Consider the following 27,825-nt stretch of genomic DNA (forward strand, 5'->3'; position numbering starts at 1 on the left):
TGAAACGAAAACCAAGTTGCAAAAAACAACTTCTTGAACAAGAATAATTTTGAATATGATCAGATTAGAATTAATCTGAACTATAGCCTACTATACTTAGACTAAGTTAAAGTATTTAAATACTTCCAGAAAATAGTACGTTCTTACGGCTATTTAATAATATAGATCTCTTGACGCTTATTAACGACTTTCCACGAACGCCACGCGCAAGACTTTTGGGTAGACTCAGAGCCCTCTGGGTAGATTATATAGCAGGTGCAGAATCACGTGTCACGCCCAACTCGCAAACCGGGTTAATTGAGAATAGGCTTGCAGTACAGTCCTGGCATCTGACTCCAATACTAATCTTAATTGCACCGTTATCAAAACAAAAATTCATAGTTTTGCAGCGAAAACTGGCGTTATTTGTTCTTTTAAGAGAACTTTGTAGTCAACGTATGTATCATGAAAAAAACGATAACTGCAGAGCAGATAACGGAGTGGTTTACTATAGGCACCCAGTTTGCTAACGTCAGAATTACAGATGAAGCACCCAAAGAGACCAAGGAGACAGAGGAGAGAACAGAAACTAGGTAAAGTCAACACACGTCTAATCACGCCATATAAACAGTGTTTAATGGATTATCATTAGTAATCAGTTGCACATTTATTTTTCTTGAGTTAGCGCTAGCTTGCTGGTATCCATCTTGCCAATCATAGGCTAATAGCATGGCATTGTAACCTAAAGTCAGTTAAACAGATTAAAACCTCAACAATAAAGCGACTTACAAAAGTGAATTTAACATTGTTAACCGACGGTACTGCGACAACGTAGGCCTATCGCCAAGCAGTGCACTATACCACGGCTAGCGTTAAAATCAGCTATATATTTGAGTGAGTTAATTTAAACCCAAATTACTTTAACGCGTGGTCTTACTGATTTAAATTTAGTTAACCGTACAGTCCATCTATAATCTTTGACTGCAGTCTTCGGATTGTCACACAAACGACTTTGCATCAATAAACTACAAACTACAGTAGACATTAATAAATATGAAATATGCCTATGTTAAGAGATGCTGAGATGTAAGTTTTCGGGCAGATAAACCTACGCGAGGTAGATGGCAGTTGCCCCGTCGACGAAATCCTGTGCACACTGAGGTCACGAAACAAGAGCCCAACCCCCAGGCTAGACTTATTTGATGGGTGTAATTCCGATAGCTATTTTAATGGTATGAGCTAAGTCGCACAATCAAGTACACCAACAAAATTAACAAAAAACTGAAAAAAACAGCAAAATATTTCTTTATTGCTACAGTAGGTGCTAATGAAAATGTGTAGTAATTGCCAAAATGCTCTGCAGTTTAAAGATTGCCAGCTTGTTACAGTAAAATTTGAAGAAAAAAAGAGGACATTATATATAGTAACACCATTGCTCGTTATTTCTCATCTGAAAATATTGGATAAGAACATGTATGCTCCAGGGTTCTGTACAGCTCAAAGATCTGGGTCTGTTAGAAAATGGCAGGATTTTAAAACTCAGTCCTTATTGAGCCATGTCTTCTGAGGTATGATAATCAAATGCTTTCATTTTTCTGTAATGCACTACTGTATTGCAAATCATTATTTTATAAAGATTTTTTTTTAAGGACAACTGAGAGCCTGCCCTCCTTTTGTATTTTTTGATTTAATCGGGCTGGTAGAAAACAGAGAGGGTAACATAGAGAAGGGACCACAGATGAGAAATGGCCATGGTGGGAATCCTAATTGCTGATAGTGTGCACACCTGGTCACAAAAACGTAACTATTTATGGGACAGAGCAAATGAGACACACTTTCATTTTGCTGAAATAGAAGTACTAAATTATGTTAGAATTTAAAATCATGTTTTCAGCATGCGCAGTGGGTCCCCTGGACCGAGTTTGAAAACTATTGCAATAGCACAAATGCACTGAATAATTGCACATGAATGAAGATAAATGTCTACATATTATACTTTCACAGGTATGCTACTCTGAGAGGGTGAGGCCTTCTCTATATTATGCAGCTAAACTAAATGAGAATTGGGTGACAATGAAACCTGTGCCGCACAAGTCACCAATGAGTACAGTATGTGTTTGTTTGGATGTTCCAACTGACAGTACAAATGCAGTTAGGTCACAGGTCCATGAACGTTTATCGTGGGGAATGTTGAAAGTGAAACCAGGGCCTGTTCGGTTCCAACAAGTGGTCATCTAGGGTGACATGGCACTCACTTAATGATATGTGCCACCCTGTTCACCTACTGTACATAAACTTCTGATTATGTTCACAAGCATTACCCACAGTCTATAAATGACAGGAAGGAAGCTGTATTTAAGTATAAAGGACATCAGGACGTATTCTATCAGAGGAAGAGTCCAGGCTTCTTGTTCCTTTCTGAAGCCTGGCATTGTTGTCCAGGTAGAGTCACTGAAGGTAGGCTGGAGGACAGAGAGGAAGGCGGCACTATAGCATGGTGCTATAGGCCTCAGAGCAGTTGTAGGGGGTGGGGTAGTAGTAGGGAAGGTCCCAGTCCCTCTGGGTCAGGTAGGGGCAGCCCCTGCGCATGCTGCGGTCCACGTAGCTGGAGATGGTGGGTATCTCCTCCTTGTGCGTCTCCCCGCAGTCGGGCACGGTGGGGGTGACGAACCCCTGCTTCATGTGGTAGCGGTTAGTCCACGCCTCCATCGGCCGGAGCAGCCGCCGCTCCTCCTCCTCGTCCTCCTCCTTGCCCAGGAAGTCCTTCAGGACCTGCTTGAACACGTACACCAGTTCCCAGGGCAGGATGTTGTTTCTGGCCAGTACCTCTCTGAACCTGGAGAACAACAAAAACATGACCAGCTTAAAAAGATTAAATTAAAAAAATAAATGGATGTTATATTTTCATACACAGTTCAAGCTTTGAAATGTTGGATCATTTGAGCTAAACCAGCTATTTTTCGGCAGTGGTCCTATCAATTGTAAGAAAGCAACAATGGCCAGTGTGGGTAGTATACATGCTTAGTACAAGAACAGAATTTCAGCCACCTGCTGTCTGTGATTTCATGGACATATATTAGGGTGACGGTGTATTATAATGGTTAGGGAACTGGGCTTGTTACTTGGTGTGGGTTCAGTTCTTTTCTGTCATTGTGCCTTTTAGCAAGGTGTTTAATCCGAGTCACTTTAGTAAATATCCCGCTGTGTAAATTGATTGCATGTAAATCATTTCATCGAAGTCCCTCTGGGTAAAAGTGTCTGCTAAATTTCAAAGTGTAGGCTAATTTTCATCTTAAACATAAAATTACACTTGGTTTTTGCTGAAAAGCATGAGGTACAGGACAGTGCAGACACACTTTCCCACTTCTGTACACGTTACAGATGTGCCCACAGAGCCAAAATGAGGAGAAGGTAACATAATGCGGTTATGCAAACACAGACACCCCGAGGGCTGCCGCTAGCTTTGTTTGTTTTCGTCCCTTCATCTGCTGTGACTACTGGCCTGTGGGGGTTTTCACACATGCCCTGAATATTCACTCATGCAAATCTGGGTTGCTGCTACTTTATTTTTGTGATCATATTTTTTTAGAATGATAACAGAGGGGCTCTTTCCAATCGCTTATTTTACTTCCTTACTTCCTTACATCCTTTCCTCGCGTCCTGTCCTTCCTTCCTTGGCCCCACCCAACAGAGGACACAAGGAAAGGATGCGAGTGCTGAGGAATTGATGAAATGTGCATTGGGCGTGTTTCCTTGCTCAAGCATCATTCAGGAGCCTCCTCGCTCCTAGCTCCATCACAGAACATATGACGGGTTGGAATGTCCTTAAAGATGGCGGACCTCAATCAATTTCCAGGTCAGTCAAGGACCGAGGAGACTGGGACGGATAAAATAAGCGATTGGAAAGAGCCCGGAGTATTGGCTGCATGCTACAGGAAGTGAGACAGTTTTTTTTAAAATACATGGCACCAGAATGTGCTGGTGCAGTTTTGGCCTTTGGACAGCAGGCGGCCATGTCTAGCCCCACAGGGTGCTCTCCACCTTTGTGTCCACATCCGGAGCCGCCGCCTCCTGACAGTAACATGAAGGCGCTCTGACAGCAGTCCTGCCTCGCGGCCTGCTGTCTCCTCACCTCCGTCACCCCAACACCAAGGGGCACTCACCACAGCTCGGAGAGTCTCCGCAGTACGCTCATCTCTACTGTAGAAATTAGCAGCCCACTGACACCCACTGCTGCTGCTAATTTCTACTGTTCTTTCGTGGTTCTTCAGCTGTAAGCTTAGCGTGTGTTTGCCGGCGAGGTTGCCGGAGTGTGCGGTTAGCGGTTGCAGGAGTGCGGTGTTAGTGGTTGCGGTAGGTGCAGTGCTAGCAGTTGCGGGAGTGCGGTGTTAGCCGTTGCAGTATTGTGTTGTTAGCGGTTGTGGGAGTGCAGTGTTAGCGGTTGCGGGAGTGCGTTGTCAGCGTTTGTAGGAGTGCATTGCTAGTGGTTGCGGGAGTGCGGTGTTAGCGTTTGTAGGAGTGCATGCTGTGTGGGGAGGGTGTTTAGGCAGGTACCTGCAGAGCACAGCGGCGGTGTGCACAGGCTCTATCTGGGCGCACAGGTGCTCCAGCTGCTGCCGTTCGGACGGCGGGATGAGGGCGCGCAGGCTTGGGTAGCTCCGCGTCCAGCGGTATCCCAGGGTGCCGTGGGAGAGGCGGTGCTGCAGCTCCACCTCCCTGGCCAGCCGCTCCCTCTCCTCCACGTGCCACAGCAGCTCCCGCATCAGGGTGCGACTGGGGCCCCCCGGCTCTGCGGACACGCCCTCCCCACGGGGCCGCTTCATCCAGCCGAACAGGGGCATGGCGGCGCTGGGCTGGGGGGGGGCGGGGACGGGGGGCACAGAGACGCGGGCTGTGAAGCTCAGTTTGGGTGGGCTGTCTTACCAGTTTCAGCCCTGTCAATCTCCGGCCGTTCATCACCAAGCTGAAATTCCGCTGTCAGTCAGCACTTCCTCCTGGTGTTCTTTATGTGCCAATATAAATGATCTTATTTTGACTTTTACCTCCACTTCATTCCGTCTCCACCAAGCACTTGCTTTAAGCCCTACTATCTTTCAGAGACATTTTATATGCATTACAGTTCAATTCCTTTATGGTTTTATAAGCATTAGATAGAGAGCATTTGCCAAGAATAAGAAAAGCCGCTTTTGGTTTTTCGCTGTGCTGCATAACCATTCGCAAGGAACTGCACAGATTAGCCTTCCCTTAGAATAGAGTAGGTCTTTTCACAAGAGAAGGATTGTCACTCATGACGGTAACCGTGACGTTCCCTTGCCCTATTGTTCTGGAGGCGGGGTACCTCCAAGGTGAAGAAGGAGCCAGGTGTGAGGTTGCTGTAATTGCCACAGACTGATGGTTTGCTCTGTCCTTCCACCTGTGCTTCGGACAGTCTAGACAGTGATTGGGTGATATGTCCCATTCAGTGAAGGGGCTCTTTGATGGCTATGGGATAGCTGACACTCATCTGACTAGCATTTCTCAGAGTTATCACTCTCCCTATTATGTACAGTATTAGTCAACACATACAGAATACATACAGTGTAAGAGCCATATGCAATACCAGCTATGATCAGTCTTCCTTCACTGATATACACTCATTTTAAGTGTTTTGTACTACATACAAGCTTTGGTTTTGTATTTTTGAAAATGTTTCAATGCTGGAATGCGAAACCTGCAATTTATCATGTTTATAGAAACATTTATTTCTATATTAATTTTCTGTCTTAGTCCACACATTCACAAATAACCTTCTAATTTTGTGAACCAGATACGAGCAAGATGTAATCCTGAGATGCAATTTAATAGTCTGAGATCTCAGTTACAAATGCAATGTGAAGCCCTTGTCTGGTAAAGGAACAACAGACTAATCCTGTAATTGTGGCTAAATGTTTGACGAACATGTTTGAAGATGAATGAAACCAGTAACTTCAAACACAAGAGAAACTCGCAAATCTGCAAAATAGACCAGCCGAAATGAAGATTCTTTTTTAATCCAGTTGCATAAGATTTCTACTTTGCCTGGAATATATTTGTGGCTCCAAAACCGTACAGCAGGAGCAGTTTTGTGACCCGTGCCCGTACGGCTGCGAGCTCTGAGCGCGGCGGACGAACGAGTGCGATGGATGGAGTGAGAGGCGGACGAGTGGAGGGTACTCACTCTGTAATGCAGCGCGCCGCGGTGCTCGGTGGTCTCGCAGAGAAGCGGAGAGAGGGAGAGACAGAGAGAGAGAGAGAGGGCGCACACCGCAGGCTTACAGAGCCATATCCCCTGTGCCCAGTATCCACGCGCCACTCGCTGCTCAGCGCCGCCTCGCCCTCAGCCAGCCGTCCGATCGCACTCTTAACTTCAGCCGGAGGACGGACAAGCTGCTCTGTCCTCAACCCTACGCCGTGTGTCCAAATGGATGGACCCCCGTCTCGTACCCTTATTGCTGGCTCCTCCTCCTCCTGGTCCTCCCCCTCCTCCTCTGTTCCTGTGCTCAGTCAGTCACAGGCGCGTGTGAGCACTGAGCTCTGTGTTGGGTGTCTGATGTGAGCACAGGGCTCTCTGCCTGTCTCAGCGCCGGTCCAGTGTTCTCCAGACTTGCTCAGAGTGCCTGAATGCTGTGGGTCCTCTGAGCGCTAGGATAGCATGCTGTCCTGTTTTGGAGGTCCTCTGAGCGCTAGGTTAGCGTGATCTCCTGTTTTGGAGGTCCTCTCTGAGCGCTCCTAGGCTAGCTGGCTCGTCCTGTTTTGGAGGTCCTCTGAGCGCTAGGTTAGCGTGCTCTCCTGTTTTGGAGGTCCTCTGAGCTGTTAGTGTCGTTTAGTCCTGGGTCTAGCACTGCTCTGTTTTGGAGGTCCTCTGAGCGCTAGGTTAGCGTGCTCTCCTGTTTTGGAGGTCCTCTGAGCGCTAGGTTAGCGTGCTCTCCTGTTTTGGAGGTCCTCTGAGCGCTAGGTTAGCGTGCTCTCCTGTTTTGGAGGTCCTCTGAGCGCTAGGTTAGCGTGCTCTCCTGTTTTGGAGGTCCTCTGAGTGCTGTGCTAGCGGGTGTTCCTGTTATAAAGGTGCTCTGAATGGCATGTGGGAGTGCTGTCTTGTTCTATCTGTCCTCAGTGCTGCTTTGAGCTCAGACTGTGTGCCCAGCCTCAGAGGGGCTGGACTTCTAGAGCTGTATGTCTCAGTACAGTGCCTCAGGCTTGCCTGGGCCAACCAGAGAGAGAATGCACACACGTGCACACACGCACACAAAAGCAGAAATTGATGTGCATACATACTGATAGGAGCTCCTACGCACGTGCTCAGTGGAGATTTGCACTTTCACCTTGCTTCAGACATGCACACGGAGAGACATCTTCGTTAAGCCCTAGTGCCCATACCGTGAGTCAGTATGGAACACGTACGCTGAAACCTGGGAGCCCAGAGGCCGTGTCAGAAGTAATGAGATCCCCAGCGCGGGATGCCGAAGGGTCATGACCAACACTTGCATTGACTGTAAACACAAAGGCGTGCTTTGCACTAGCTTTATAGTGAAATGAACTAAATGTGCATATATGTGTCTTTTTTATTTACTAATGGTAATGTAGGAAATCTGATTTCTGGATATGTGTGCGGGTATTTAAGGGAGAATGATGCTGGTTAACGGTCAGAGAATGATCTAGATAACTCGGCTCTACAGATGTGTGTGCTTCTGTTTGTTTTAGTTGAAGCAGGGAGTTGAGGGACCACTAAAGGTTCTTTCTCTCACTCCAGTGCACAGGGACCCTGAGGTTTACTTTGGCTTCGGTCCAACTGTCATTTTATTTTTCGTACACTGTGCCAGACGGCTCTGAGTGCTTGTGCCCCATTATCTGTGATGATGCGGTGTTGTCCCGATGTCAGCCCTCCTGTCAGGACAGAGGACCTCACTAATGTCACTAACCTCCTCCGTCGTGACACTTCTGAACTCGTCAGCCACTGACCGACACATCATCCAGGTCTGGAGTTAAGAGTAAAAGCAAGCAGCTGACGTGCTTGATGACAGACAGACAGACAGACAGACGGGCAGTACAGCCTGTGTGGATCTTGTTGATAATTCCCCATCTGCTGGTCTACTGAGAAATGTAATCCTACAGCTGCAGCTGGTTGCTCTGCTAAGGATTCAAATGACCTGAGAGACTTAGATCAGTCGTGATCTGTTCTCTTTCTCCCTCCATAACTACTTCTTTGCTTAAGTTGTGCTCAATCACTGGGGACAGTGCTGTTCACTCAGCTTAGATCTGCTTGATTTGGCTGAAGTGCCTACACTTTCTAATCCTTAGAATTTCATGTTTTTTCCTCTACAAAGTATATGTACTTATTTGTCAGTATACGTAGTTTGTAGACTGAAGTGCGGTCTCCACCAGTGTGTTAGCAAGTTGTCGTAGTGAAAAAGGAAAGAGGGCTTTATAACTGCGAGACTTTTTATCTTGTTTCTTGCTTGAGGAAGGTTCCAGTACAGCGGGCCATATAATTTTTCACATCTACCATGGTCTTTATGAATTTATTTTTCAAAAGGCCGTCATGGGCATTGCAGATATGGAATAGCGCTAGCTCTGAATTAGCATGTCCAGCTTTCATGACAGTTTGTGACAGTATTGGGTTATGGCCGTCACGGTCTGTACCCCCAGCTGTGACCGCAGACCGGGTTAGGGAAATGCAGAAGTAGTGCCGGCCGTCTGCCGGAGGACCGGTCGGCGGAGGAGCACGAGGGCTAACCTCCACGTGCTCCGCCTGTCATAAAGCATGAAGCGGCACAGCCAGGCCTGAGCATGTGTGAGCGCGGGGGCTGTCAGGCCAGATCACGGTCAGCGGGGAGTCTTCGCATCACAAGGGGGGGGAGTGGAGAGGGGGGGGGTCTGTCCTGTCACTATAGGCTTAGCTCCTCCCCCTCCCCCTCCCCCCACCATGAAGACTTTCTGTCTATATTACTTACTCGCATTGTGCTTCAGACACCATGAAGGATTACTGCTGAAATTGTATCTTTTATGTGGAAAGTTAAAGTTTCCTTTCTTTATCCTCCATAGTTCAGCTGAAGTCTTAAAAAGGAAGAATTTAGCCTTATCAGGCCTCGATTTTGGATAGAGTAGGGGCAATCCTATTCGAAAAATGTAGCTGCAGGTTTTTGTTCCAGTCCAGCACCAAGACTCCTGATTCCATTTATCAAGGTCTTGATTGAAGACCATGACTAGTTAATAAGTTGAATCGTATTGCTGGACTTGCCCTTTTCCAGTTAGATTGAACACCCCTGGGATAGAGCGTTGTAGGGCTTGGGCTTGTGCTGAACCTGTTAAACGCTGACGTGTGTGCGTTTCCCACTCGTAGCATTATTGATGTGCATCTGTGGTGGCACAAGGCACCTCTGAATCTCATCTGTTGGGTTCGCGTGTGAAATGGAGAGCAGTGTCTCCTGGTATTAGACTGAATATCCAGCGCACACATCCACAGCTTGAGCTTGAGCGCCCCCAACCCCCACAACAGTGACGCACGGCGAGGGGGGGGGGGTGAGTCAGGCCTGCTGAAAACGTGTCAGACAGAGCATGGGGCCCCTGCCCGCACGGGAGACCCCCCCTCCCCCCTCCCCAGGACCCCAGGGTAAACGTGCGAGGGGTCGGAGAGGCGCTGTGGCCGGCATGAACTTTTAGGCTGGACTGAGGTTAGCGGGAGTGAGGTTAGCGTGATCCGACAGATGGCATTTTGGTGCCGGTCCCTGCCCCTCGCTGAATGATGACGATTCCAACTGCTGTTCCAGACATGGAAGTCAATTCAAATTCACACACTGCATGTGCGTGTGTGCAGTTCTAAGGTCATTTATACAGCTTTTCTTTAGCAGATCTGTCCTGCATTTTAAAATTCTGAGCCATTTTCATAAAGATTTTTCTTGTGTGATTTTTCTATGGTTTATCCCTCATTGGAAAAGCCTTGATCTGGATGACGCTAATGCTATTGGTTTAAGATCTGGCTGATGGCATGAAAAGCTCACATTTTTCAAAGGCAGCAAGGTCACTCGGCACTTAGCTGCAGCTTTGGAAAAGCTGCTAGAGAAGCAGGGGTTGAGCATCGAAGCTGAAAGCCGTTTCTGCGGACAGGGGTGAGGAAGGGGGGGCAATCAGCCGGGCCCCCGGGCGCAGGCTGACCGCATGAACGTCTCGCTCCGTGCTGGGGCCCAGCTCGCCGAGGGAGACCGCAGACCGTTACCTCCCCTGACGACGCCGCACACAAGAGCGTCTAGACCAAGAGCTCAGCCCAGTCATGTGTAACTCTCACACGCACACTCAGAGAAACTCTCTTTCCAACTGCCTGCTTTCTGAAAACTGGCCCACGAGTGCAGGCTGGGTTGTGTTCACCAGGGTGCCATCTGCTTTACCGCTGATGTTACATTAATTCTTCCTGACTACATGCCAGGTGCCCACAAGCAGAGGTGGAAAGTACAGGGGTCAGAAAGTAAAAGTCCTGCCTTGGGTTTCTTCTACCTGTGAACTCCAGCTGATTCCATTAATTGATTCTACTTCCTGGCTGAAGAGTTGTGCTGATTAGCAAATCCAGGTGATTGGAACAAAACACTGGGGAAGGCTTGTACTTTGTGACCCTGGATTTTCCTTCTCTGCCCGTTGGCCACACTTTCTCCTATTAACACATAACTCTCCTGTGGTCGTGTGTGGTCTGTAGAGTTAAGTGCCTGGGGTCAGTGCTTCTGAGGAGTGTGCACACTTTAGCTGCAGTGATGCTGGTGTGGGCAGTGTTTCTGCATTGGAGGGGAAAGGATTGGGTTTAAAGTGCTCTTCACTCAGATAAAAATGTTTTCCTCATGTTTCATCTTATTTTCCGCACTAGGCAATTGTTTACCGTGGTGTTGTGTGAAACTTCTCTGCTTTAATTCCAGATCTCCTGGCAAGGAGGTGGCGAGCCCAAAGACAGACAAGCACGGTGTGTGCGTGAGGTCCAAACACGGATGGGGAGACCATGCTGGGAGTGAGTTCATATTGTTCTCTAGAATGCAGTTACTCAATGCTGAAAAGCCACATGATCCTGAAAAGCCACATTTACAAAAGAAAACCTGATGTGTCCTTATTAACTATATACTTCTTCATTACTCAGGCACCCAGCCCCCGCCCCCACTGGCAACCTACGAGTACCCCAGCCTGCCCATCACCAAGTACCGACAAGAGGTAAGCATGGTTCAGCAGACGGTCCTGGGAACCTGGTGTTGGCATTTCATTTTTAGCATTCTGATTCCGTGTGCCTAGTCTAGCTGAGTATGTATGTGCCCTGGGGAACCACAGGCCAAGGAATTCTGTGTCATGAATTCTGAATTACTGTATCCTGTGCTTATTGTATCATTTTTGTGTGTGGTGCAACCTTCTGTTTTGCCTCTGTAAGAAATGTGCTCCTTTCTCATACAGTACACGTGGAGGATAACTCATTGCATTGCTGTTGATTTAACTGTTGTGCTGTTTTGCAATAATCATATTGAACTACAATATCACTAAATGTGCTGTTTTTATATTACATGACAGATATTGGGGATGATGTCTATTGGCTGTTGTGGGCTTTGAGTCTTGTGACACACCCAGTGCATAGCCAGCTTATTGGCTGCTTACGAAGGCCACTTTTCCCACTGTCTGTCCGCAGCTCCTCTCCCTGATTGAGAACAACTCGGTCGTGATCATCCGCGGGGCCACGGGCAGCGGGAAGACCACCCAGCTGCCCCAGTTCATCCTGGACTACTACAGCGAGAAGGACGTGCCCTGCAACGTGGTGGTCACCCAGCCGCGCAAGATCGGCGCCAGCAGCATCGCCCGCTGGGTCGCCCGCGAGCGCAAGTGCACCCTGGGTAGCCTGGTGGGGTACCAGGTAAGAGGGGGGCACCGCAAGGACTCAAGAAAATACGATTTCATGCATCTACAATGGGAGTTTTTAATTTTAGTTGGAAAAGCTTGTGTCATACCTGCAAATGTGTGATTTGACAGGCAGGACGGTTATACAAAGGTTCTGAAGTGAAAGTTAATCATCTTTTCTGGTAGAACTATGATTTCAGAACTCGCAGAGACATGCGCTGGATAAGAAATCTGACACTTCATGAGCATTCAGATTTTTGGTTAATGGGGGAAAGCTTGCAATGAATAGAGGGTGACAACTTCAAATTTTGACTTTTCGCTTTCGTGCCTGACAAAACTGAAAAGGGCTTGCTGGGGAAAGAAGATTACGTGCTTTGTTTCATGAATTGTTGCATAATAAGTGTGAGGAACATTGACTGGCTCTACCACCTCAGGCAGAAGCATTATCCCTTGGTGAAGGTTTGCAAAGAAATTCTCCTGACATTTGTTTTGTGTGGGGGAGTAAAAGAACAAAATGTCTTAACTTGCTGGATCTCTTTCAGTTTATCAGACGGCGCGGTCTTTGGCCAGGAAACGCCTAAGTCTAAGAGTACCTCCAGTTCCTCCGCAAAACTCACTGGAATAGATGCTGCTGGCAGCAGGAGAGCGATGAGACGATAATGCCGTGAGAAGGGGTTACAATGCAACACCCGCCACAGTAGGGGGCAGTGTTTGAGTTTACACACCAGCATGGATTCTTATATCCTGCATTTTTTTTAAAATCCATTGGATACAGATTTGTTGAGTGTTTAGCAAAAATCACTACATGGATATGCTGTATCACATTAGCCAGTGATCTTCCTGGTCCTGGCAGGCTGCAGGGTCTGCTGGTTTTTGTTTTCATCTTAATGTCAGCAGCCAGTTCAGACCCGGAAACCAGGTGAGGTGAGTTTACTGTGGAATCCACTGCTTTAATTGATCAATGAAGCACCGGCTAACAACAAAAACCAGCAGACCGTGCAGCCCAACAGGACCAAGAATGAAGATCATTGACTTAAGTCTACAGCTACAGAGCCAAACGAAAGACCCATTATACTAATTGTGTTTAAGCAGTACCGCGGAAAACATTTGGAGTTTATCATTGTCTGCTGTGAAGTGTCTCAGTCACAGATACTGTGAGGTTGAGAGGGCTAACAGTGGTAGACACCCAGGGCCTTCACTCCCAAGGCAAAGCAGCAGAGCTCTCCATCAAACCAAATGATATTTCCTCTTTCAGCATGCCCTCTAGTCATGCAGTTAGTAATGGTGCTTTTATCAGTGATCCCGTCTGTGCGTACGCGCCCTGTCCTGAGGGGCCAGCGGATGTGGGCACTGCTCTCTGGCTTTATAGGAGGTAGGGCTGTGTGGTGACCGCACAGTCTGGCCCATTACCTGACCTCTCCGCCGCCACGTCCCCAGGTGGACATCATTGAGTTCAGTGCTCAGATGTGGAAGAGCATGGGCTTAATGCAGGAAAGATGGGTGCATGTTTATGCCAGAGGAAAGACTCGCTTTCTGTTTTCTCTGAGTGTTGCCCTTTCCGGGCTACGTGCTGCACGTGGACCGTGCCTGGAGCTCAGTTTCAGGTTTTATTTGTGTGTGTTTATCTGTGTGTGTGTGTGTGTGTGTGTGTGTGTGTTTATCTGTGTGTGTGTGTGTGTGTGTGTGTGTGTGTCTGTGTTCAGGTGGGTCTGGAGAAGGTCGCCACCGAACACACCAGACTCCTGTACATGACGACTGGAGTCCTGCTGCAGAAGTTGGTCAGGGCCAAGAGCTTGACTGAGTTCTCCCACATCTTCATAGACGAGGTACGTCCTGTACCTGTGCATGGCAGTCCCCTCACATCTTCACACAAACAAGTGTGCATCACTCACTTAGAAACGGCACCTAGTGAATCTATGGGATGGGTGGAATGCAGGCAGCACTCCCATGCTCATTACTGTCCACAAAGGCAGTGAGTTCACTGAGAGGGAGGTGTGTTAGATGAATGCAGTAAAGCAGGTGAATTTCATTTGTCATGGAAGTGGGATCTAGTGACTTATCTTGGGGTGAGAGTTTTTTTTATTTTTTACCACCGCCCCCACCAGGCTATGTTTATGTATTTATGTATATTGGTCAGGACCTGCCAAGTTTGCTCCAGAAATCATCTTGCACACAGCCTGGCTTAACTACTGGGCCAGCATTCCTCTCACTGAGACCGTCTGCATGTTAAATAGGGGCCTTCGATTCACTTATTCGATTATGGCCACACATGCCATGTATGTATGCGCACATTGTGTGTGTGTGTGTGTGTGTGTGTGTGTTTCAGGTCCATGAGAGAACAGAGGACCTGGACTTCTTGCTCCTGGTGGTGCGGAAGCTGCTCCACACAAACTCTCGCTATGTGAAGGTGGGTTTGTTACATGTGCTCATCATGCTACAGTCACTAAGATCACCCTGAATGGCATTTTAGGCACCTGTGTGTTCCATAAGGCACTCATGGTGGTTCATCTTTTTCACTGAAATCGTGTGAGTTTTCTAAAGATTCAGCATCATGGGATTTGTGAAATACAGTACTTCCATGCTAACCACACAGTTATTAAATCATGGATTTGTTAATAACCTTTATTTATTATACATTGTATACAGTATCATTTTCCAACTGTGGTCTCAGGTTTTAGTGCTCTATATTTGATTATGTTCACCTTTGACCAGTCTAGATCTGACCGTATGCCAATTTTCAAGATGGTTGATAATCTATGACTATGGTTATGTGGTTATTATGGTCGGTATCTATCTTGCCTCTAGTCTCTGTCCCTATACATTTGTGTGTCAAACCAGACCTCCAAAAGAGATATGCTAGCATGTTAGATGATATGATATAAAGTAAGCAAGTTTCATGATGCTCTGAGTAACTGTACAAAAGTTTTGACTGAGAAAGTGACAGGTGCTTAGTGTGAATTTTAACTTGAAATGCTTGGAAAAAAATAGGTTATAATCAATAATTGATTGAATTTGTGAAATGCATGTTGTCTCACTTCTCCTGACTAGAGAGATGCCCCTGTCATTGTATCGCTTGTGTCTGTTGTTGTTGGCTCACATTGCTAGGACCTAGGGCTATTTTGTTAGCATCTTTAGCTCCCATTGAAACTCTGTGTAACAAATTGACTTCACTTCAGTATCTACAATTCTGTTTTTTGTAAATGTCTCAGCAGTTTGGTATGGGAGTAAACATGTTGATTTGAGGTTTAGCTTGGTTATTTTCAGCCAGTTTATCTGGTAGATATTTTGTTTCGTCTCTTGCCTTGCTCATGGTGGATTTATGAACTTGAACTATGAGGTCTTGTTCTGGAATTAAACGCCCCCGGTCGAAAATGTGGTCTGTCCCCTGTGATAGAGACACACCCTCTCAGCTCCGCCCCCTTTCCTCCCCCAGGTCATCCTCATGTCCGCCACCATCAACTGCAAGGAGTTCGCCAGATACTTTGGCACGCCCATCCGCAACCAGATGAACCCGGCCTACGTGTTTGAGGTGGAGGGAGCGCCGTACACCGTGGAGGAGTTCTACCTGGACGACATTCAGAGCCAGCTGCCATACCGGGTGAGTGGCGGCTCGTAGGGGCGGGGTTTGGGGGGGGTTTGTGGTCACTCACTCCCAGTCCCTGATCCCGTATCACTTAGGAGCAACTGATAAGAGCTTCTGCCTAAAGCTGAGCAGAATGAGTTACTCTGTAAAAATAGTTTGAAAGCACGCATGCTTTTTATTACCTCCTTACGGACATTTGGCCTCTTCCTTTTTCTTTTTAGTAAAGCTTTTATAAAGTGAATGACTGGGAGTTTTATGATGGTTTTATTCCATTTGTGATCGGTCACTTTTAGAGAGGACTGTGTGCACGCTCTGTATCCTGGCTTTGTGGCTGGAGTGTATTACGGCAGTATCTAATGGTCGGTACGTTTGCTTACATACTGGGACACTTGACTTGATGGGTCCCAGACTAATTACTGAGGTTTTGATTGTGACTGTGCGAAAGTCCCTTTGGTTAAGCTGATCAGATGAAACGTGTGCATTTGTCCGTGCGTCTGTGCATACATGCGCGTGTGCGTTTGCGTCAGGTGGAAGCCCCTCACGCTGACGACCCCTACATCACCCCGGAGATGTACAACGTGGCCGTCAGCCTCATCCAAAGCTTTGATGAGCTGGAGGCCAAAGATCAGAGGTACGCTGGAGACGAACGTGCATAAATCCTCATCCACATAAACCATAATACACCTTATAAACCATAATATATGTCATAAAGCATAATGCATATCATAAACCAGAATACATAATGCATATCTCATGGTTAATCATAAGCCATAATATTCATCATAAACCATAATATACATCATAAATCATACACACATCTCCCCAGTTCTTTCAGGAATCCACTATATATTCTCTCCTCTGCTCTTCAATGCCACACTGTACTGTGCAGTTCAACTCTGGAGTTCTTTATCGCTCGGTTGCAATTGTAGGCCTGCCCATCACAACAGTGTCCTCTGTCTGTTTGGAAAAGGACACTGCGGGCATTAGCATGCGTTTCCACTGAAAGGCATGTTTTTCCACTGTGTGCTTCTGCTCTCAAATGGCAACCCAGCTAACACAAAATGTTCTCACAATGTACTGGAGTGTTTTGTGAATGTTGTATCATTGACAGTACATTGCGGCAACACTGTGAGAACGTTTTGTGCTAGCTGGGAAGGTGGGTGATTCCCGGCTGGGTGAAGCCCTCCCTCTCTGGGTGACCCTGAGGCTCTCTGTGTGATGCCCTTAGAGACCCCCTGGTGGCACCGGCACAGTCAGGGTTTAATCCAGTTTGTGGGGCATCACTGCGCTTAAGTGCTTAAGCTAGAGGAGCCCCCAGAGAGACCTACAGCACAGGTCATTCTTCAAACCCCTCTGTACCACAGTGAGCTGGGATACATCCCTGTCCTACTGAACTACTGCAGCACCACGTCTACTCACTGTAGCTAACCCGGGGGTAATCGCTGTGTGTAATCACTGCCACTAAAACAGAGATATGCACTGATGTGATGTGCCTACTCACTGCCATTAGCACGGAGAGATAATCACGCACGTTTGTGTTTCTGCACAGCTCCAGGACGGAGAAGGAAGGCTGCTCAGGTCTGCCCGACCGCGGGAGCGTGCTGGTGTTCCTGCCCGGCCTGGCGGAGATCCACTACATACAGGACGCCCTGGCCAAGCTGGTCCGCAAGAGGTGGGTCCCAGCGGCCCGGGGGGGGGGGGGGGCGGGGTGGGCCTCCTTCAGGCAACTCCTCAGCCACCCCTCCACACTGGTGCTGTTATACGGGAGCGTGTTTGACTCTAATCGAGAGAGATTTCGCTCTCGGGGACAGTATAGAGGGTTCAGTCACTGTTTTATAGTCATATTTTTACGGTTTGCTCTCTTGTCAGCCCGTTTTATTTTGGCGGTCGTAAAGTGAACTGCTCTCCTGTTTGTTACTGAGGGTCCGTGAGGCTGGCTGCACAGAACTGGAGATACTCTTTCTGAAAGTGGGGTGGGGTTTAGGGAGTTGGGCTGTTTTTTTTTTTCCTGTGTGCTCTGTATTAGGGTGCTGTGGCTCTCTAAATTCCCAGTTCAGTGCCTATCATCCTTTAGCAAGTTGTGTTTAATAAATAGAGGATACATGGAAATTGTGTGGAAATTGTTTCATTATGTGGCCATTACCTGGTTCTAAAAGCAAAAAAGACTTATCATTTTCTCATTTTTGAGCACAACTGAAATGTAATATTTTAAAATTATAAAATTTATTTGCATTTATTGTGTTGCTAAATGGTAAATGGTAAATTGCTAATAATGAGGGATCAATTTTGGCTTCCTGGAAGATTGCAGCCTAGGGGCATCTGAATAATAATAGTTAGAACTTGCATTCCCACACAAGATTCAGATGCAATGAAAAGACAAAAATATGCAAAAACTTGCATAATTTACCAACAGAATATGCAGTTGCCAAATGGATATTGCGCAGCAAGTTTGTCTATTCACTGGTGCGTTGGGTCATTCTGTAGTTTAATTATAACAATAATCGTGTGCTGCAGGTTGCAGGTGTACCCACTGCACTCTTCAGTCACCTTGGAAGAGCAGAACGGGGTGTTTCTAGTGCCTGTCCCAGGATACAGGAAGGTAAAGATCCACAGACTCACCCACAGCTCTCTCTCAGGTCTGCATGGTCTACAGCACATGCAGTAACAATGAATTTAACACGAGTTCAACTCATCCTCTCTGCTCAGATCATCCTCTCCACCAATATCGCTGAGAGCTCAGTGACTGTTCCTGATGTAAAGTACGGTGAGCCGTCCGATTCCTCTTCGCTCCGCAAATCCACCACTAATAAATGGACATTTTGACTTGAAGATTGCTTGATTAGAATAGAATCTAACGTCTCACGTTGCAATTCTGCTCCCACTTCCCACTGTATGAAACCTGATTTATTTTTTTTATTTTTTTGACAGTGATTGATTTCTGTTTGGCCCGACATCTCGTCTGTGACAAAGAAACAAATTACCAGTGCCTGCAGCTCACCTGGGCCTCCAAGACCAACTGTAACCAGCGCCGAGGTAGACCCCTGTTTTGTGGTCTACCTGCCAACGCTAGCAGCTCGGAATCACTGTTCTGCTGTGCCCTTTTTCTTGTGTTTAAAGTGTGATTGCTTATTATCTTTGGGAGAAAGCATCATTGGTGTGTTAACAGCTGTGTGTTTGTTGTGTTGTGAACTCTGGGATCAGCTGAGGTTACGTGTGGGGACCAGCGTCCTTTTCCGGAACTTTCCTGCGTATTGTGTTTCCTGGTCAGGTCGGGCCGGGCGAGTGTCCAAGGGCTACTGCTACCGGCTGGTGACTAAGGAGTTCTGGAGGAGCGAGATCCCCGACTTTGTTATTCCTGAAATGCTGGTGGGTTTCACAGTTCAGCATTTCAGTCTTAAAACCACAGACCCAACGAAAGGCACAGATGTGTGACAAAAGTGCTAATGCTACTGAGGCTCAGTTCAGCCCACAGATGTGGAGTCTCAGACTAAAATGTCTTACCCCTGTTCTTGCCGTGGGGTGCCCAGCGCTCCCCCCTGGCCGCCATCATGCTGAAGGTGAAGCTGCTGGACATGGGGGACCCCCGCTCTGTGCTGTCCATGGCCCTGTCCCCCCCGAACATCAGCGAGATCGAGAGGACCGTGCTGCAGCTCAAAGAGGTGCGTGGGCGCCTCCTCTCTCAGTCCGCTGGCACGTTGACCTTTTTTGGTTTGATGGTATTTTTGAAGGGCGTGTTTCCAGCATGACCCTCTGAGGCTGTAGGCATAGGCATGTGACAAAGCGTGTGTATTACCGATGAAAGACTGACCTTCAGTGTAGGTGTGTACTTGTATTACTTATATTCCATTAAATAAGCACATTTCCATTACCGACGAGGTGCCGTTTTAAATGCAAATGTTTAAACTCCAAAAGCATTCATAATCATTTGTAAATGTTCATAATATATTGTATGTTAGCTCATTGAACTTTAGACCTTGTTTTCCTTGGCTGAATTACATTTAAGTTACTTTATTCACAATACAGTAGAACACTGTACTTAATGATGTCCGATTTGGTTTTGAGAACTTAGCAGTGTATCAGTGTTTGTGTTGTATTGTGACCCATATCGGGATATGTATTGTATGCTAATGCTGACCTAACAGTCCCAGCCTGTGGGCTGCGTTTCAGTCTGACTCGCTGTGTCTGCGTGCTCTGTGTCACGCAGCTGGGCGCTCTGTCAGCGAAGCAGGACGGACGGGAGCAGAGGCGTTTCGACGGAGAGCTGACCTTCCTGGGCCGGGTGCTGGCCCACCTGCCCGTCGACCTGCACCTGGGCAAGATGATCGTGCTCGGGCACGTCTTCGGCTGCCTGGAGGAGTGCCTCATCATCGGTGAGATTGCGGTGCATGATCGCCCTCTAGTGGCAAAATGCAAAAACAAAGCTCCTCCTGTGAAATCCTGTTTTTCTCACCCGTGCACAGTGAACAGTGTGCTGGGGATTGTAATTGAGAGGCTCAGCTGTGCATGGTTTGTCTGTGTGGGCTGAACATTTTTCTGACTGCAGTGAGGTCAGGATGGTGGGAGTTTGCCTAATGTCAGTTTTTTTTGTGTGCACGTTGCGTTTGAGAGTATGGCACAGTGGTTTCACACACCACGTCTCTCTCTCTCTCTCTCTCTCTCTCTCTCTCAGCTGCCTCTCTGTCTTTGAAAAGCTTCTTCTCCATGCCAGCACTGCAGCGGCTAGCAGGCTATCGGTGAGTGAGCCCGTCACATCAGAGGGCATAATGTGTGTGTTATTCATGTGCCACAGTCAGTTGGCTCACTCTATAGTGTAACATGTCTGTAATGGAGGCAATAAGGATGGCTGTGGAGACAGTTAGCCCTGCTTTGCACAAGGCCTGTTTGAGTGCACAAGCATCCTCTTGATAAATATGATACTTTGAATTTGCTGTAGGAGCAAGCTGTCATTCGCAAATGGCGTACCGAGCGACTCCATCGCATTCGTCAACGCCTTTAAGGTAAGCACCTCAACATCTCTCTCTCTCCCCCCGCCTGGCTTTTTTTGCACAGTTTTATTTTCAGACTGTAAAGGTTGAGAATGAGGGTGAGATCAGCTGGGGTCATTGAGTGCGCTGACAACATTGGGGGAATTTGTTCCCTGTTGGCCGATTGGATGGTCCAAGGTGATGTTTCAGTTTTCCGCCGTCTGCTTTTCAGGCTTGGTACACTTCGAGGAGCAAAGGAGAGCTGAGACATCCAAAGGTGAGGGTGGGCTGGGACTGGGCCTTCACTGTGACCACCCAGTCGCTTTCAGTTACCAGTAGTGATTGTGACATCAGCATTAGAATGTTCAGTTAAGAATATTCTAATCACATTTTATGATCTGATACAACAAAGGGTTAATGTGCTCTCTGTCCCAGGATGAGCTGGAGTGGGGAAAGGAGAACTGCATTCAGATCAAGAGGATCAGAGAGGTAAAGATCGGACAGCCACAGGCAGAGGGGGCCTGAGCCTCCTTCTCTCCTCCAGTACTGGGTCACCCTGTCCCATGATGCATGTGTGTGATGAATTACTTTATACAATGGAAAGCGACACTTGCGTTTATTAAGTAGAAGGAGCCTCTGTGTAAGCTCTGCTACACTTCAGTACCCTGGGAGTGGATCTCATACCAAAGATTGTACTGTTGCACTGTTTTTTAGAAACAATAAATCACAAGCAATATTGCAGATCCCTCATTACCCAGAGGTACCAGTGGATGGATTATTAATTGTTGCAGCTTGTAAGTGCATTTCTGTTCTCCAGTAACTCTGCTGTGATGTCACTTGCATCTGTAAATGCAAGCTGGCACGTGTAATGTGTAAGAGGTGTGAACGCTAATTGAGAGTTCATTAAACGGAGCGCTCAGACAGCGATTGAACAGCTGTGATGTAAACCGCGAGGGGGCGTGGTTCCGCAGGTGGCCGAGCTGTTTGAGGACCTGAAGAAGCGCGTGTCCCAGTTCAACATGAACGTGCGTGAGAACCCGCCCCCGATGGACTACAGCGGCCTCCATAAACAGAGGTTCATCCTGCAGGCGAGTCTCTACCCACAATCCCCCTGGGCCACGCTGTCAGTGGGAGGAGGGAGGCTATTGTTTTCATTTATGAGCAGGGCGGTTGACTTTGTCAGTTTAAGCAAATGAAAGCAGAATCCCAGGTGAAACGTGGTTAAATGTACCTCTCAGGATGATTAATGAAGAGTCCTTTTAGCGTGTTCCAGCACCCTGTCAGTCATCTTTAGCCACAGCCTCTTGTCTGTTTCAGATCGCGATCGCTGGAGCTTTTTACCCCAACTACTTCTCCCTGGGGGAGATGGATGAAGAACTGGCCTCCAAAGAACTGTCTGGCAATGACCCAAAAACAACAGTCATGGTATGTAGTTTCCTTACGCCTGAAAAATACTCTTCCCAGAATACCCCTGCAGGGAAACAAAAAACCGTCCTGAGCCGGAATGGCTGCCAAGTGATTTAGTTTGATTTGGCCTAATTGAAGATAAATAGGGCACTGCAATCTGTGACGCCTTCATGCTCTCAGTGTAACGGGGACGTTTCCAGGGCATCACACCCCCCCTCACTCCTGTTTGAGCGTAGCTCTCTTCCTCTCTCTTAGGTAAGGAACATCCCTCCTTACGGGTTCCTGTACTACAAGCAGCTGCAGTCCCTCTTCCGGCAGTGCGGCCAGGTCAAGGCCATCTCCTTCGATGGCTCCAGGTAGGCGAGGTCTCTTCAGCTGTCCGTCACGGGCCGTCTAGGGGCGGGGCTCCCTGCACAGATGACCTGTCGTACCTGTGACCTTTGAACTCCGGGGCCACCGGCAGAAGAGCTGCTCTCAGTTGATGTGGAGTGCTACAGTGTTGCTTTGATGTCGTGTAAAGGATGGGAGGATGGAGGAAGAGAGAGGGAGGGAGTGAGTAAAAAGCAAGCATTCCCTCCAGGGCGTACGTGGAGTTCCACAGGAGCTCCTCGAAGACGTCGGGCGTGCTCCCCGAGGTGTCCCTGGCCCTGCTGCTGGCTCACCAGCGCCTCCCGCTGGACCTGTTCGTGCACCCCACCGACGAGGTGGAGACCAAGGCCGGCGGCAGGACCATTTCTCCACTCAGATACGCGCGGTACACCCCGTTCAGCTCAAACACAGCCGTCTGTACTCTGTATTCACACACGACACCACTGTGAGACGCTGTACTACCAGACTGCCGAATGTTGGCCTTTACTTCTGTGAGGAAATGAGCCTGTTATGTCTGTTAAAGTACAGGTTGTTGTGTTGCAGGCAGCCCTGTTCTGCGGGGGGGGGGGGTGTTTGGGTTTGAAGGTTGGGTCCTGGCTGCTGTTCTGAGCTCATAGCTCCTCATAAGGCCCTGACACAGAGACATGCTAACACTCTCTGAACCTCTGAGCGGCACAATGCTAGTTGATAAAATCACACAAAGTCTCCTTCAGAAGATTTTGTAAGATTTTCTACCATAATATTTGAGAGTAAAGGTGTTGAAAAGATTACACACACACACACACACACACACACGCACACACTTTCCCTCCCTCCCCCACCCTGACCCCTGCCGTGCTGCGGTTCTCAGGGTGAACGTGGACTTCCAGAACCACTCTGTGTACCCTGTGGGCGTCCTGAGCAGCACCGTCGACCCGGAGAAGCTGCCCTCTAATCCCGTCTTCATAGTCAACATCACAGAGGTAGGCGGGGCTTCCGCAGCCTGCTCCAGACGAGCCGGACGGCGCCCTGTCCTGTCGGGCCCAGTGCGCGGCTCCGGTACTGAGGGCGGTCCTGGCCCCTGCGGCCGTGTTCTCCCAGGTGGTGGAGGTGGCCCACTTCTGGGGCTTTCAGGCAGACGAGGCCAGCCTGGAGAAGCAGCGGCGGCTGACGGCGGAGATCAACGCGCGTGAGTTGAGGCCCGTCTCCGTGTCCCTGTACCCCAACCTGCTGTGCCTGGCGCCCTTCGAGTCCGAGGAGACGGGCCAGTACTTCCGAGCCAAGGTCCTGCACGTGTGGGGCAGCACCGTGGAGGTGGGCCTGGTTTCCACAGTGTATGACCTGGTTTTAGACTGTGAGCAGTGTGTTAACTGGTAAGTGACTGAACAGTGTAATAACTGGTCTTTCTGTGAGTCAGGTGTTCTTTGTAGATTATGGCAACACCACACAGGTGAGCTGCAGCAGCCTGAGAGACCTGCCCCCTGACCTGCTGACCCCCAGCTTCCAGGTAAGCCCCACTTCCCCGGAACAGGTCTAAGTCTCTCCTGCAGCCGTTTGTGTAGCCTAGCTAACACGCAAGATGATAGCGCCACCTACAGAGCCCTGTTAGCTACCTTCATAGCGAAAAAAGCTACATACGAGGCTACCAAGTTAACCAACCCACCAATAACTTGTACGTACGCATGCGCAAAACAACGTGCCAAAGTACACAATCGTGTGATAGCCTGGTGTCCAATAAGGGTTCGATACCTTCAAATGACACCTGAACCGGAAGCGCATCGACGCAGGTTTTGCAGGTCCACCGTGTGTTTGCGATTGCGCCGGCAGGCCCAGGAGTTCCAGATCGCGGGGATCCGGCCCTCGGCCCAGTCCATGGTCCTGGGCGACCAGTGGAGCTGCGCGGCGCGGAACCGCTTCATCACGCTGGTGAACAGGCGCTCCCTCATCGTCTCGCTCTTCTCCATCCTGCACGGCGTCATGCGCGTCCACCTGCTCGTCAGCACCGACACCATCAACTGCAGCGTGGCCGACATCATGGTGGAGGAGGGCCACGCCCAGAAGGTCGAGGAGAGCTTCGAGTCTAAGGTACCTCAGCGAGGCTGGGAGGGTGGGGACGCACCGTTGGTGCGTCATTATGCTACAATCTGGCAACCCATCAATGAGTCTGTGCTGTCTGTATGTGATTCTGTGCTACAGTGTGAGTGTAAAGAAAAGGAAACTGTTTAGCTGTCTGTCTTAGAATGTAATCAACACTAGAATGACTACTGATTTTCCTAAAAAGGGAGTACCTGTTGTACTTTTTCACCAAGTTCAATGGCTGCTGTAGAGCATAGTCTCCTCAGCCCTGACACTGCTATGCTGGGTCCTGCAGCAGAACCATGAGGTGCTGCTGTCCCTGTACAAGGACCTGGAGGAGGGCACGTTCGTCCCCAACAGCACCAGCAGCTCCTGGAAGACCCGCAAGGCGGAGGAGAAGCAGCTGATCGACAGCCTGCTGGAGACCTTCTCCAAAACGAGCCAGGCCTCGCCCAAGTGCAGGGTACCGCACGCGCTTATCTGCTGGGGCGGGCGGGCCGCTGGGAGACGGCCGGGTTTGTGTGCGCTGCTCAGTCTGGTGCATGAAGCGGTGTGATGTGCCTGTTTCTGCACGTTTCAGACCTGAGTCAAATACTTAGAATATCTTCATTCTTTAGATGCCAATAAACTTTAGACATTCCTGCAAATCCCTGAGAATTGTCAATAGAATGTGCTACCAGCCAAAATGCAGGAAGGATTTTTAGATATGTCTAAAGGGGTTTAAAAGTATTTGACACAGTATTTGTGTGTGTGTGTGTGTGTGTGTGTGTGTGTGTGTGTGTGTGTGTGTGTGTGTGTGTGTGTGCGTCCGTGCTATTGACTTTTTGGTCCTCACAGGTTCCAGTACACGGCCCGGCCAGCCCTCACAAAGTCAGCTTCCACAGCATGAGTTCTGTCACACAGTACAGGTGAGCTGTCCAGGCCGGGGGACCTTAAGCTGGCTCCGTCGTTTTAGTGCTTGTGAAAATGTGTCTGTGACATCATGACATCACAGGAGAAACTGTCCTGAGCGCTACAGAGGCTTTACTCTCCCCAGGTGTGTGGCTATAGACCGGGACAGCATCAACTGTGTGGCCGTAAATGACATTCCTGAGGACAAACACCTGAGGATGCTGGTGGCCGGGTCTGTGTCTCTCAGTTCCTCAGGTGAACCGCTGCTCCTGCACATATGCGTGAGACCATTACCACAGCCACGTCTTTATACAATACAGTATGCCTACAGATATTTATCGATTAGGCTGTATACAATTTCAAGTGGTTAAGCTGATCAGACTGACTGTGTTTATATGCGTGTGTTTGTGTGTGTGTTTGTGTTTGGGCCACAGGCACCCACATCCTGCTGAAGGAGACCACCATCATGCCCAACATCCACGGCCTGCCTGCCCTCCTCTGCATGCTCTTCACCCCCATCATGGAGCTCCGGTGAGCCTGGAACGCACAGCTTTTGGATCCTTTAATGTTCCTTTTGCCATGAATGTGGGACACACTCACCTCCACCAATACCAATTTTCTGGAGTTTTCATCTAATTTTCTTCATGTATCCGTTCACACATCCATAATCTCTGTTTGTCTCCAGCACCAATGAGGAGAGGACCTGCTTCACCGGCGCCCTCTGTGGGCTGGGCTGGAACCCTCTCACCCAGGAGGGCATCCTCCCCGAGCACGACATAGAGCTGGCCTTCGATGTGAAGTTCGACGTGGAAGACATCACTGAAGTAAGGCCCTGTGTATTTTCACAATACAATAAAACTTGGAGGCCTCAGCTATTTATCTGTCTGTTCATCTTAGCATAACAAACCACGAGCCCTCAGGTAATACTCTTAAATGCCCCGTTTCCTAATGTCAACGCGCATTCAGAAGTAATATCTGGACATTTGCTGTTGGCTATGTTCTGTTTTGAAAGGCTGAGACGTCCACAGAGACTGCTGGCACACACTCTTGGCCACGTTCCCTCTGTGGCTTGTTTAGACGCAGCTAGCAGCTGCATTACTCAACATCCCTTCCCGCCATTTTCTGTCCCGACAGATTAACGCTCTGCGTGGGGCCATCAACCGCCTGGCGTGTGAGGGTCCAAATGGGCCGCTTCACCTGGGGCCCGACAGGGTGAACCAACTGCAGGAGAACATCCGAGACAGAATCATCAGGTGCCTACCTCTTCATAGCTTTACTGTTTGAAAGTCATTACATGGTGTGTAATCTTAAATCATACTAGCTATCAGTACGGACTAAGGTAATTATTTTTAAAATAATCAAAAGAAGTCTAGGCTTGAGGCCAAAGACTGTATGACTGCCTCCCTTGGACCTCCAATGAATGCTGCCCCAGTAGGTGTCCGCTGCCTGAATATAGCTTCTCTCCTGCCTCCTCTCCTGTGATCCAGGTTATTCACAAAGTCACCACCAAGAGAGGACGTCCTTCCTCATTACTACGAGAAGCCCAAGAAGTGGAACCAGGTACGAGGCTGCTGTAACGGTCTCACCCTCACTTGTATCAGCGGGAACATAACTGTTATACTGCATGTGAAATTATGTCTAGTTTTTATTGAGCATAAAACAAACATGAAACAAAGCCAACCTAAATTACAGAAGATTAAATTTGAAAACTCACCACTGAGTCATTTCCAAGTGAAATAGATGTCAAAGTACCTTTAGTGTAAATTGAGCAGGAACAAAAATTGCAGTAAAGCATGCTTGCAATGTAATCTCAATGCTTTGTTTACAAAAAAAACATGCTCAGCAAATTGTGTAATGAGGTAATTACTTATCAAAAAAGGTTCACATTTCCCTAATGAACACTTAATCATTGTTTGGTAATATTCCATATTTTCATAAGGTTTGGACTTAAAATGAACCTGGGAATCAGGGGATTTAATTTCAAGGTTAAAAATGGGTGATCTAGAAACAATGCAGCAATCTTAAGTGTTTGCATATCTTTACTCGTTCCCTGACCCATCTGTGTGTGCGTGTGTGTGTGTGTGTGTGTGTGTGTGCTTGTCTCAGGTTGATCCCAGCCAGAAGATGGAGCTGGTGCAGAAAGACGAGCGGCTCAGCAGAGGAGTCCTGTTCCAGCTGCACCCCGTCACCCTGCTCAACATATGAGCAGGGTGTTACTGTTTCCTCTTCCCTTGCTGTTTCCTGTTCCTGTTCGCTTTCTGTTTCCTCTTCCCTTGCTGTTTCCTGTTGGCTTGCTGTTTCCCGTTTCCGGTTCCTACTGCACTGTGCATTTATTGTGAGGCTCACAGGGAGGCCTGCTTTTCTGTTGTTATCCAGTGTTTTCAGTACCCACTGTAAAGCTGGGGCTTAATTTATCTCCCTCGGTTATGTTCAGATGAATCTCTCCCCCGTCGGCTTACGTTATAACCACTAGGGGGCAGTTTTGATTATCAAAAATAAAGCACTGGAATTTCAGTAGTGTGTTTCTCTCTTACCTGGCTCGAAAAGCTGAAATTATTGAACGTGACCACACTGAGGAACGGTCGTGCCGCGGAGAGCAGAGCAGCACTGGCTTCTCTCCCGGGAACACCGTGTCCCGGCCACCTGTCCCTCCACCGGGCCGAAGCGAGCCCCACGCCACGCACTGAGCCGGCACGTTGGAGATTAGGG

General features: G+C 48.3%; 3 protein-coding genes across 3 annotated transcripts in view; 1 reads left to right on the forward strand and 2 right to left on the reverse strand.

Annotated features, from left to right (window-relative positions):
• The window catches only part of ppp1r13ba (protein phosphatase 1, regulatory subunit 13Ba), a 65,622-nt gene extending 64,469 nt beyond the window's left edge, over positions 1 to 1,153 (reverse strand). The window contains exon 1 of the mRNA XM_064323647.1: positions 1,092 to 1,153. The gene's annotated coding sequence lies outside the window, so the exon portion shown is untranslated. The remainder of the gene's footprint in view (positions 1 to 1,091) is intronic.
• tdrd9 (tudor domain containing 9) lies at positions 262 to 27,630 on the forward strand. The gene is made up of 35 exons (XM_064323604.1): positions 262 to 572; positions 10,893 to 10,981; positions 11,108 to 11,178; positions 11,642 to 11,863; positions 13,551 to 13,673; positions 14,174 to 14,254; positions 15,281 to 15,445; positions 15,958 to 16,061; positions 16,980 to 17,102; positions 17,945 to 18,029; positions 18,137 to 18,194; positions 18,359 to 18,463; positions 18,699 to 18,796; positions 18,958 to 19,089; positions 19,635 to 19,800; positions 20,100 to 20,163; positions 20,364 to 20,427; positions 20,627 to 20,671; positions 20,830 to 20,883; positions 21,366 to 21,482; positions 21,712 to 21,819; positions 22,057 to 22,157; positions 22,382 to 22,555; positions 23,021 to 23,132; positions 23,251 to 23,463; positions 23,567 to 23,656; positions 23,977 to 24,234; positions 24,521 to 24,688; positions 25,063 to 25,133; positions 25,262 to 25,371; positions 25,551 to 25,647; positions 25,802 to 25,940; positions 26,251 to 26,369; positions 26,604 to 26,676; positions 27,223 to 27,630. The coding sequence occupies exons 1-35, from the start codon at positions 445 to 447 to the stop codon at positions 27,319 to 27,321; spliced, it is 4,026 nt and encodes a 1,341-aa protein (XP_064179674.1). The 5' UTR covers positions 262 to 444; the 3' UTR covers positions 27,322 to 27,630.
• Positions 1,120 to 6,676, reverse strand: rd3l (RD3 like). Its single transcript, XM_064323674.1, has 3 exons — positions 6,176 to 6,676; positions 4,534 to 4,832; positions 1,120 to 2,815 (listed from the first exon to the last, which is right to left on the reverse strand). The coding sequence occupies exons 2-3, from the start codon at positions 4,818 to 4,820 to the stop codon at positions 2,467 to 2,469; spliced, it is 636 nt and encodes a 211-aa protein (XP_064179744.1). The 5' UTR covers positions 4,821 to 4,832; positions 6,176 to 6,676; the 3' UTR covers positions 1,120 to 2,466.
• Positions 27,631 to 27,825: the final 195 nt, after the last annotated feature.

The sequence above is a fragment of the Anguilla rostrata genome, chromosome 1, assembly GCF_018555375.3.
Source record: "Anguilla rostrata isolate EN2019 chromosome 1, ASM1855537v3, whole genome shotgun sequence".
Taxonomy (NCBI): Eukaryota; Metazoa; Chordata; class Actinopteri; order Anguilliformes; family Anguillidae; genus Anguilla; species Anguilla rostrata.